General features: G+C 35.7%; 1 protein-coding gene across 1 annotated transcript in view; it reads left to right on the forward strand.

The window, feature by feature from the left end:
- Window positions 1-12,418, forward strand: part of NUP188 (nucleoporin 188kDa) — a 102,605-nt gene that overhangs the window by 27,501 nt on the left and 62,686 nt on the right. The window contains exons 2-8 of the mRNA XM_006834848.1: window positions 4,990-5,044; window positions 6,073-6,146; window positions 8,558-8,642; window positions 9,084-9,164; window positions 9,634-9,678; window positions 10,708-10,800; window positions 10,923-11,042. Coding sequence (XP_006834911.1) covers window positions 4,990-5,044; window positions 6,073-6,146; window positions 8,558-8,642; window positions 9,084-9,164; window positions 9,634-9,678; window positions 10,708-10,800; window positions 10,923-11,042 — 553 coding nt within the window. The remainder of the gene's footprint in view (window positions 1-4,989; window positions 5,045-6,072; window positions 6,147-8,557; window positions 8,643-9,083; window positions 9,165-9,633; window positions 9,679-10,707; window positions 10,801-10,922; window positions 11,043-12,418) is intronic.

Here is a 12,418-nt window from a genome sequence, read left to right on the forward strand (position 1 = left end):
AGAGAGGGAAAGAGTCTTCAAATCAAGTATCAATGCTATCCGCTCTGTACACAGGGTAGATAGGGACGGGCAACGTAGACATTGGCTACCTAAAATGAAGGGGCAATAAAGGCACGAAGTGACTGACTTACAAGGTTTCAAGAGGGAGTTTAGTTTAAGAATATGGGGGAAAGGAAAGAGTCCCCGCTGAATAGCTGTCATCTTGTCTAGATGGGTCTGGTGAAAAGAGATGGGGATAAGATTTCTAAGATTCAATAGTGAATAATTGTTATCATGACTAATCGTGACTGTCACAATTGTAAAGGTAGAAGTTTTGTTACAAAAAAAGGAGAGTGATTAATCTTGCAGTCCAGAAACAGAGGACCCTAGGACCATCAAGAGAGGAACGCACAAGCAGAATGCGGGACCTTATCCAGAAAAGCAGCAGTGCCATAGATGGAGGCAGAGATGGGGCCATGGAGAGGGGGAGCGGCTGAGGACTCTAGGTTTATGGACTAAGAATAGAAGGATTAAGAGCTGGTGGCCAGCAGCAAACTTGCAGAATGTACCCTTTGGAGATGTAAATTATTGTATATGTCTGAGTGTTTTTTTTTTCTTTTTTTAAAAAGCTAAAGTGGATAGAGCGAAATACTGTTAATCAATTATAATCAATGTAATGAAACAAGGTATATGATTCCTGGAATGTAAAACTGATGATATGCCCTGTAAACTTTCATTCAATCCATATTAAAATCCTTAAAAAAAAAAAAAAGGTCTATTCTTGAGAATATTCCGTGTGCACTGGAAAAGAATGTTGTTTTGTTTTATGCTCTGTGCACATCTATGAGGTCCTGTTGGCTGATTGTGTCTGTCAAGTTTCTTTCTGGTTTTTCTATCCATTTTTGAAAGTGGTGTATTAAAATCACCCAGGATTATTGTAGATTTGTCTATTTATTTCTTCAAATCTATTAGAATTTGCTTTATATATTTTGGAGCTCATTGGGAGCATAGATGTTTATTATGTTTATGTCATCTTTTCAACTGTCCCTTTAATCATGAGGTAATGTCTATTCTTATCTATTATTGTAGATTCATCTATTTCTTTCTTCAAACCTATTAGAGTTTGCTTTATATATTTTGGAGCTCTTTCATTAGGAGCATAGATATTTACTATGGTTATGTCATCTTGTTCAATTGCCCCTTTAATCATGAGATAATGTCCATCTTTATCTATTATGCTGTTTTTGCTTTAAAGTTTATTTTATCAGAGATTAGTGCTGCCACTATTGCAGTTAGCTTGATATGTATTTTTTCATCCTTTGACTTTTAATCTGTTTTTGCCTCTGTGTGTAAGATGTGTCTCTTGCAGATAGCATACTGAAAGATCTTGTTTTTTTATGTATTCTGTCACCCTCTGTCTCTTAACTGATGCATTTAATCTGTTTACGTTTAGTGTAATTATTGATAGGTATGGATTAATTGCTGCCATTATGTTTGTTTTTTGTGGTGTTGCTTTCTTTGTTCTGTGTGCCTTCCTTTGCTGAGTTCATGTTTTTTGTGTTATTTCTTGTGAGTTTCCTCATAGTTTTAATGTTTCCATGTTCTTGGATTTTCATTTTCTTGGTATGTTGTGAAGTGTTAATTTTCTTTGAGGTTACCTTATAGTCCATTAACTGTTTCCTCCATTTCGTGCAGTCACTTCTTGCCTTTGTAGTGGGGGTGTCCACTCTCTCAGGCACTACCTCTAGTCACCAAAATGGAGGTACGCAAACAGTTGGGGGCCAATGAACAGATACAAAAAAAAAAAAAAAAGAAAAGGAAATCAGAATAAAACAAAACCAACAAAGCATATTGTCACCTTAGCTTCGAGGTTCCTACAGTGTTACTCCATGTTGGGTCTGTTCCCCTGCTCAGTCTTGCCGTTTGGTCTCGTCCAAGTTGTCAGCTCCAGGCCACCAAGCCTGGCAGATTTAAAAGTACATAATTTTATACTTCCACTGAAAATTTCACTAGCTATAAGCCTTGAAACTTTTAAAATATTTTTACCTATGTAGTTCAGAGTTTTGAAGCTCTACCCTGAATCCACTTTGCCTGGTATTCTGTGGAATTGCTGACGGAGAACTTCACTGCATTTCTACCCTGTTCTCCATCAAGCCATACCTCTCTTATGTTGTTTTAAAATGGTACTTGCAGGGGAACTGAGGGAAAAACAGTAATGAAGTTGCAAACTAAGTTCTACCATGTTCAATAGACTCCTATGAACCCGGGTGGAGACCTGAAGGTACTTGCAGGGGAAGCCACGGAAAAACAGTAATGAAGCTGCGAGCTAAGTCCTATCATGTTCAATAGACTCCTGTGAACCCGGGTGGAGACCTGGTTGGTAAGCAGTATGGCAAGACCTGGAGACTCCTGGACCCAGAGTCAGTGACATAGCCACAGAGGACTAGAGTGGAGAGTGAAGCATCCAGCTGATAAGAAGTGAGGGCATATCCATGAGAACACCCACACTTGAAGATAATACCCACTTGATCTGGCTTAAATGGCTGGATGATCAGAACTCAGAAGAAGAAAGGAGAGGAAAAAAAGAGTAATCTGATACAATTTGATGAACTTGACCTGCAACCTATGGATGCAGTAGCTCAAAAGAAGGAACAAATCTTTACAGTGAGGACCATTCCCACCCCCTTGATACACAGGGTAGACAGGGATGGGTAACTTGGACATTGGCTACCCAAAATATTGGTGGTGGTGGGAGTCTACAAAGGCAAGAAGTGACTGGCTTACAAGCTTTCAAGAGGGAGCCTAGATCCAGAGGGCGCAAAGGAAGGTAGAATCTCCACTGAGTAATATCCAATCTGTCTGGGTGGGGCTGATGTAAGGAGATGGGGATAGGACTTTTGTGGTACAATAGTGAATAATTGTTATCAGGACTGACTGTGAGGGTTGGAAATGTAAAGGTAGATGTTTTGTAGCAAACGGAGGGGAGTGGTTGACTTTGCAGTCCAGGAACGGAGGTCCCTGGGACCATCAAGGTAGAAGAGCAGAGAGCAGGACCCTACCCAGAGAAACAGTGACGCTAGAGATGGAGGCAGAGGTGATGATGTGGAGAGATGGAGCAGCTGGGAACTTTAGACCCAGAGAGAGAGAGGGACTATGTGCTGACAACCAGGCTTTCAGGGTATACCCTTTGGTTGGTTGATGATGCATGGATGGGATTGTAACCGTGGCAATGAAATTGATACACAGTAGGGTGAATGTAAAGCTAATGTTCTCCCATGTAAACTATCATGTTATTTACAATAAAACATTAAAAAAAGAAAAGGTATTTGCAATGAGTAAGTCATTGATCTTGCAAAATTCTGTCATGTGATCTCCGGCATTGTTTCTATCACCACAACCCTATTTTCTAACTCCTGATCTTTCTTTTTTCCTACTTGTGCATTCCAGTTACTAGTAATTATTAATATATATTGATTGTATGTTTGATCAATTTCAGGCTGAAGAAATTGGTAGTCTTCAATTTCATCATTACTGACTTTAGTGGTTGCTGTTTAAAATTTGTGTTATAGTGGTATTGACTTGTCTTCCTTGTAGACATATGGATATCCTGACACACAGACAGCATTATACTTTGAGATAAATCTTGAAATTTTTTTTTTTTTAAATGGTGACACCATTCCTCTTCAATTTTTCATTCCCATCTTAGTAAACCATATGACTATCAGATTCAAAATGGCCAATAGCAGTCCATTTCAACTCAATAATCCCTAGTATATTGCTCTTTATGCATTCATTTTACTTTTGAAAACTTTCAATTTTCTTAGATTAAGACTTTGTACATTCCATATTCTGATTATTATTAATGGATAGTTATACCAGTTTCTCCTCATTTTGAGTTGTAACCCATAGGCAAATGAAGGTCTCAAAAGCTTTTTACTCCATTTGCGTCATTACAAATGCTAGTTTGAGGAGGTAGCTCTTCTCCAGTTGTGTTTTGAGTGCCTTCCAACCTGAGGGGCTCATCTTTCAGCACTATATCTGACAGTATTGTGGTGCTATTCATAATGTTTCAATATTTAATTTTCTGGTGCTGACGGTGTTCCTCTGCTGTTCATAAGGTTTTCAGTGGCTAAACATTCAGAAGTAGTTCACTTCATCAACTTCTTAGTCTGTTTTAATCTGGAAGCTCAGCTGAAACCTATCCACCAGGGTGTGCCTGCTGGTATTTAAAATACCGGTGACATACCTTCCAGCATCCTAGCAACACATAAGCCACCACAATACAACAAATTGATAGACAAGTGGTAGTTAATTAATATGTTGGTAAATTTCCATGTTTGTGAGTTTTCCAGTTTTTTTTGTTTTTTTTTAATGTCTAGCTCTTCACTTAGTTGTGGTCAGAGAAAATATTTTGTATTATTTCAGTGTTTTACGTTTTATCACAACTTGCTTTGTAGCCTAATGTGGTCTGTTCTGGAGAATGATCTGTGTTTCTCCCGTGAAGCAGCTTGCGGGCGTGAACTACAAACCTTGTGGTTCACAGTTTAGTGCTTATTGTCTGGAGCCAAAGTGCTCCCATTATTGTAGTACTATCCATTTGTTGTCTTCAATTCTGACAGTGTTTGGTTTGTATATTTAGGTCCCCTGATGTTGGGTGCATATATTTGAATTGGTTTTTATTAGCAGCATTTTTTCTTAGTACATAAGCAATAATTTTTCTTGCAATTAATATATTTTAGTGTGATAAAATATGGTACCATCCTTATATTTTAATACAGTACCTGATTGGCATAGGTAAACATTTTATATTTTAGTTTTTAGATTTTTACTCTGAACATCAAATTCCTAAGAACACTGTAATAGGATTACTTTTCATAATTTTAACGAATTGCTTTGTGCACTGAGTGTTTTGCTTTCATATAGTAGACAAAATAGCTGTGAGGCAGCTTAGTCAAGTTTGTAAAATCTAAAAGAGCAAAATTAACCTGTTGGTTTTCTCTTGCTTTTCAGGAGCAGTAGAGAACTGTGGACCATTCTTCTTGGAAGGTCAGCTCTGAGAGAACTGGTAAGTGATGGTGATCTTGAATGGATTCATGAGGTTCTTTGTGTAACTTACATAACCAAAATAGCTGCTTTCTCTTTGAAATAGGAAGTGAACATAGTTTTTATTCCCCAACTCGATAACCGTGCCTTCCCTACTTCTCTCTGCTGAACTCATGGTACACTTTATAGTTAAGCTATTGAAGTTTTCTAAATCTCTGTCTTTCTTCAAATAGCTCAGTGTTTCCTTTTTTGAAAAGTTACCAGTACTGCTTGCTTGGCTGCTGAGGATAGGGATGCAGACACTGTTCTGCTCCCTCAGCTAAGAAACATCTTCAGGTCTTTTCTCCGTCTCATATGCTGCTTTCATTTTCTTCCTTTTCCATTTAGGCTAGCTAGCTCCTATAGACCATAGAGGCTTTAGTTTCTATGTATGTTGATATTTCTAAGTATTGTCTGAAGATATTTCTAAGTATGTTGCCATTAAAGGATAGTTCTTCATGCTGTTCCTCAGATATTCTATAACCCTGTGAGGATAAAGTGTTATGATAACATTGAGTTATTAATATGGTTGTTGTAATTAGGACTTCTGGTATGATGCTGTAGATTAAGTACGGGATTGCTAACCACAAGATCAGGGGTTCAAACCAACCAGTTGCTCCTCAGTTCACTATGAGTCTGAACTAACTTGATGGCACTTCACAACAAATGCACACCCTTTTTAGATCTTTTACTTTCCTGATATACCTCTTCTAGAAGTGTATAAACTGAAAAAATTTGTACCCGAAGTCTGAATGTTAGTCAGTTTATGTGTGTCTAGCATTAGAGGAAAGGCAAAATTATATAACCACTAGAAGTATGTTTATCAAGATTTTTATAATAATATTAAATTATGTTAAACACATAAAAACAGGCTAAAGAATTCTAAATTGAAAGTTCTTTCAACTGTGAGGACAAACACATATTAAAAAGACTCAAAGGAATATGTATCCTCGGTGTGATCCTGGAGACTGATTAAAATTACATTTGTATAATTCCCTTGTTCTTTTTCAGAATCAGATTGAGGCAGAATTGAATAAACATTGGCAGCGGCTGTTAGAAGGACTTTCTTACTACAAACCTCCCAGGTATGACTACTCTCTGCATCTGTAAGAGAAAACCCTCTGAGTAAAATGGCAGTAAAGCTGTCCTCATATGTGATTTTTATGATATTGCTGAGTTATATTATCAGAGAGAATACAGTTTTTTGCCAGTGGAAGAAAGTAGGGTATGTTTTTCTGTCTTTTGAAAGAAAGGAAAATTTATTCTAGAAATACAGTATTATATAATTAAAGTATATAACCCTATTATCTGGGACTAAGGATGCACTAAATAGTCAGCTAATATTTCCTAATATTTATTTTGGTCCACTATGTTTGTATGAGACCCTATATATACTGACTGCTAGGATGTAGCAGTGAACAATGATGATAATAGCAGCTGACTTTTACTATTTACTGTGTACCAATTATTTGTCATTAACTTGACTTATAATAAATCATTTAATCTTTACAACAACCCATTAGAGATATGTACTGTTTTTATTCTCTGGTGAATATGTATACATAAATGTGTGTATGAATAGATGTGTTTGTTAGGCAGTAGAAAATAAGTAGTAATAAAATATAAAGTAATTTAAAAAGATGTGAATACAGCTTATAGAACTAGAAATTTGTCTTGATTCCTAGTCCAGGTCTCATTCTATTATACACCACTGTTTCCAAGCCACCCTCATTTTCCTTCTGCTTCTGAACATCTGTTGAATTTATTATATCTTCACTTCCTTTTTTCATTTTCTTAAGTTAATAAAGAACTTTTTTGTTCATGTAGTAACCTTTCCTCTATAATTATTTTGAAATAAATCCCAGACCTATCATTTTATTTGTAAATACCTCACTTTAAAAAAAAGAAGATAAGCACTATATTATCATATTTAGGTACTTTTATCATTGTTTCCATTTTACGGATGGGGAAGCTGAGACACAAAGAGGTTAAGTAACTTGCTAATAAGTGGTAGAACCAGGATTTGAACCTGGTAGTCTTACTCTAGTGTGTGTGTTCTTTATCATCATTCTGTGTTGCCTCTTTTGGAACTATTTTTACACTTATACTAACTAGCTTTTAGGTTGTAAATTTTCTGTGAAATATAAGAGTTTCCATAAAAATGGAAAAAATAAATAAAAAACAGCAGCATACTTTAGTTCACAGATTGGACATTTAGTTCATAGAATGGCATTTAGTTTCTTTTTTTAAATGTCCTCTTGTTCCAGCATCCAACCCAGGGGGTACCACATTGCATTTAGTTGTCATGATGCCCTAGTCTTTTCTTGGCTGTGATAGTTTCTCATTCTTTCCTTGTTTTTCATGACCTTGACTGTTTTGAGGAGGGCTGGTCAGGTATTTTTTAGAATGTTATCACTTTGGATTTGTCTGATGTTTTTCTCTTGGTTAAACTTGGGTATGGGTTTTGGGGATGAATACACAGACGTGAAGTATATTCTTAACACATCCGATCAGAGGGTACATGATATCCACATGAAATCACAATTATAGTAACCATCATCACTTGGTTGAGATAGTTAGTGTTTGCTAAGTTTCTCTTCTGTGAATTTTTATTTCCCCTTGCCCTACTACTACTCTTTTCCTTAATACTCTATTCCCTAGAAGCAACTCACTAAGTATAGCCCACCCTTAATGTGGAATGGTGCTAGCAGAATTAAATTACACCTCCAGAGAAGATAGAATTCTTCTGTAAGATGTTTTATTTTTCCCTTGTTTAATTTATTCATTCATTTATTTATGTCATGTGGACTCATGTATATTTACTTTATACTTTGTTCCATCTCTGATCATTGGGAACTCTTTCATGTTGGCTAGTGTCTTTTTGACATGGCCCCATCCTTTTGTTTTTTGAACACTTAGCTTATTTTCTGCCACTGCAAGATATACCAGATTTATCTTGTTTTTCATTGCCCCAGTCTTAGCATCAGCCATTTTTCCTGGTACTGGTTATTAAAAAATGGTGTTTAGAAACCAAAATTTGGATATTGTGAATGCTCATTGCTACTATTTTAGTGTTTTGGTTCTCCTAAGTAGGCAGAGTTAGTATGTATACTAACAACTGGTTTTAAATTTCAACTCAACTTCTTATTAGCTGTGGGATATTTGGTAAGTTACTTTAATCTTTCTAAGTTTTGAAAATTCTACTTATAAAATGGGAATAGTAATATTTGCTTTTCAGGGTAGCTATAAGGATGAGAAATAATATAACTATATCTGTAAATAGGTATTGTTATAACAGTAGTTTGTAACAGACATGTCTTTCTTAGGAATAATCTGTTATGTGGCATAAAGTCTGTAGAGGTGAACTTGTATTATGTGTATGTGTGTATTTTGTAGGTTCCTTCGACAGAAAAAGCTCTAGCAGTTTGTCAGTAATCTAATTTAAACCCCAGAGGGTTATTAAGAATGATGAAATGATACGTTATTCTTTTCATAGTCCAAGTTCAGCTGAAAAAGTGAAAGCTAATAAAGATGTAGCTTCACCACTGAAGGAACTGGGTTTAAGAATCAGCAAGTTTTTGGTGAGTAAAAATTAATACTAGTTCAGTGTATTACCTACGTTGTGGATATACATTGTTCCATTGTTAGTGATTGTAAAAATTCAGTTTATTTTAATTTGTGGGATTAATTGAACATATTTAAAAAATACCCATTGATTTTTCAGTTGACTAGTTTATATTTAAATATATCATAATTTCTTTTGATTTTGGAAGCCCAAATCATGTCTGTTGCTTTATCAGTAATTATGAATAAGCACAGTTGTTTCTGGCATTATCATACAAATTATATATCCATTTTTCTCCTATTTGGATTAAAATTATATTATTAAATCTTTGAAAAGGAATTTTGTTCATTCAAGCTCTGTGTTCATTCCAGAGGATAAATCTTCAGAATGTTTTGCAGGGTTTGTATGGTGTCTGAGCTGAGGTGGCTGGTTCTCATTTGTAACATGTGTATTTCAGGGTCTTGATGAAGAACAGAGTGTGCAGTTACTCCAGTGTTATCTTCAAGAGGATTACAGGGGTACTAGAGACTCCCTAAAGGTTTGTGGTTATGTCTAGCTCCCTTTTGCTTTTATCCTTTTCCTTATTGGTTTTAGATTTTTACTCTAGGGTTTTGCTACCAGTTTTTTGCAACAGAGGTAAGTGATCAGATACAGCCATTTGTAGAGAAACTTTCTAAGGCTTAAAAAAGCACATATCTACTTCAAGCTGAGATCTGTCCATAGGAGGGTTGGAGAAATCTAACATTGACATGCTAATCATAGAATCTTATGATATCAGGATGAAAAGGATTTTGGGAAACCATCTAACCTGCCAAGCCCCGCTTTTTACATATGAGAACATTGAGGCTAGAGAGGAGACGGATTTGAGCTTAGGTTTGGATACACTTAGGTAGAAAGTGTTGTCAGAAATGAGTGGTAATTATAATAGAGATGAAGGTTTGCATCCTGTACTTTGGGAATTGAATTTGACTAAAAGGTGACTTTTTCACTACTTTATTTTCTTTCAGACGGTGCTACAAGACGAGAGGCAGAGCCAGGCCTTGATTCTGAAGGTTAGTAGTAGTCAACATTTTCATTCTTTTATGTAAAATTGAGTGATAGCTTTTGACCTTGTTTTCTCTGAGCATTGTGACCTTTGACTCTTCTTTTAGGCAAATACTGAGGTCTTAATGAAAACACGTAAGGACCTCTGGTAGCATAGTGGTTACAAATTGGGCTGTGAACCTCAGGGTCAGCAGTTCGAAACTGCCAGCTGTTCCGTGGGAGAAAGATGAGGCTTTCTGCTCTCGTAAAGGTTCACAGCCTAGGAAACCCTATACAGGGTCGCTATGAGTTGGAACCGACTCCATGGCACATAACAACAACAACAACAATGAAGACAGATGTTAACTCATTTATGAAAAAAGATTTTTTCCCACTGAATCAAATTTAGCAGTTTTCTAGAAGATAATCTTCAGTTATTGGTGGTGAGAATTGGTTCGTGAATATTTTTTCTGCAGGTCTAAATTCAGTAGGATTAATTTATATTTCTTTATTTCTTCCTCCCTCTACCCCTAGCAACAGTTTCACTTAGAATCTCATTTTAAAATGAAAGTTGACCGTGGTTTCTGAAGCAATTTCCTATGTGGTTTTTTGTGATAATAAAATACCGTAGTTGTTGTGTTGTTAAGTGCCATACAGTTGATTCCGACCCATAGCGACCCTGTATAGGGTTTCCAAGGAGCAGCTGGTCAGTTAGTAAATGTATTGGTGGTATTTTTATTATATTGGCCTTCATATATTTGACTTGTCATTTTATTGCATTGTGTGCTACTTATAAGCCCTGATGGAAAATGATTCTAGACGACGTGTTTGAAAACTTGTTTATGTTATTAAATAATAATTCCTTTTGTCTTGCTTGATTTAACTTGGTATGTTTGTTTATGAAGATATTTTGCTGTCTTTTAGACTAACTCAAAGTGTATCCATATCTGTGATATATAAAGCTAACTTTTCACATCTTAAAGTGATTGTCAGCAAAATTAAAATTGAATATCTTTTTTGGAATGCGTAACTGATTTGAATCTCTTGGTTCTTCTCAGATTGCAGATTATTACTATGAAGAAAGAACCTATATTCTTCGTTGTGTCTTACACCTTCTCACTTATTTCCAAGATGAAAGACATCCTTACAGGGTAAACCCAGTTAGGCCTCCTGCCTCTCTTTGCTCTGTATCCCCTTGTTTTAATAATTCTGTAGTATTTATGTACTTTTGAATATTTACCTTTTACTCAGTGTATATTTTATTTTTTTAAAGGTTGAATATGCAGACTGTGTTGATAAATTAGAGAAGGGGCTAGTTGTAAAATACAGACAACAGTTTGAAGAGCTTTATAAAACTGAAGCACCAACATGGGAGACACATGGAAACCTCATGGTATGTGGTATTGTGCCCTCCTAAAATTCTTAGGACTGATAAATAGAACATAATAGAAAATCTAGAAATTGACCCAAATACTGATAGGAAATGAATGTATGATAAAAGTCACATTTCAGATTCGTGGGGGAAAGTTGGATTATTCAATAAATGGTGTTATAAGTACTGGGTAACTATCTGGAAAAATATTAAGCTGTATTCTCAATTCATGCTTTCTACCAAATAAAATTTAGATATATCAGTGCTTTAAAAAAATAAAACCAACTATCAAAGGACTTAAAGAAAATATGGGAGTTTTTATTAATTTGTGTTTTTTTGTTGGGGGAGACCTTTTTAAGTAAACCTTGCAAATCATAAAAGAAAGAAGATACATCCATCAACATCAAATAAAAAATCTTTTGCAATGCAAAAACCCTATAATAGTATTATAAACAAAGTGAGAAAATAAATTATCAGAGTTGTTATCCTTAAAATATAAAAGAGCTCCTATAAATCAGTTAGTAAGAGACCAGTAGCCCCAGGAAAAATGGACAAAAGCCATGAAGATTCACTGTCCAAGGATGGGAAAATGGGTATTCTCATATTTTGCTGTATAAGTATAAATTGATACTGATTTTAATAGAAAGTTGACATTACCTAGGAATTAAAAGAGCACATCTTTTTCTTTCTCTCTTTTTAAAGTTTTTATTGTAAATTGAGTGAAAGTTTACAGGGCAGATTATCAATTTTATATACAATAAATCACATTTTGTTTCATTGCAATAATTATACAATCACTTCCATGTTACAATCAATAATATTATTATTTTTATGTACACATACAAAATAGAAAATACATATTTGTTTAAATGTCCAAAAGGCACACATTGCAAACCAGTCTTCTGCCCACAGACACACAGCCTTTCTCTTTCCATGGCCTAGAGTCCCCAGGTGATCTATCTCTCTATGCCATAGTCTCTGCCACTGTCTCTCTTTGTTTGGTAAGTTTTTATTGTGAACTGAGTGATAATTTACATGGGAGAACATTGACTTTACACCATCATTTCATTGAAATAATTACAGTCTCCACTTTGCATCATCATTCAACATTTACTTCCATTCCCTGTGTTGTTTTTTTGTTTTTTGCAGGGGGCGTGGGGTGTGGGTTATACACAGAAACATTCAGGAATGTATAATAATTTAAACAACCAAAGGGCACGTTCTGCAAGCCTGCCTCCTGGCTGCCAGCACCCAGTCTCTTTCTTTCCATGAGTCCAGAGTCCTCAGCTGCTTCCTTTCTCCATGTCCTCATCTCGGCCTCCATTTCTGGTGTCACTGCTTCTTTGATGAGTCCCGCACTCTGCTTGAAAAGAGCACATTTTTTGATACAGTAGTTC

Source organism: Chrysochloris asiatica, unplaced genomic scaffold, assembly GCF_000296735.1.
Source record: "Chrysochloris asiatica unplaced genomic scaffold, ChrAsi1.0 scaffold00014, whole genome shotgun sequence".
In the NCBI taxonomy this organism is placed as follows: Eukaryota; Metazoa; Chordata; class Mammalia; order Afrosoricida; family Chrysochloridae; genus Chrysochloris; species Chrysochloris asiatica.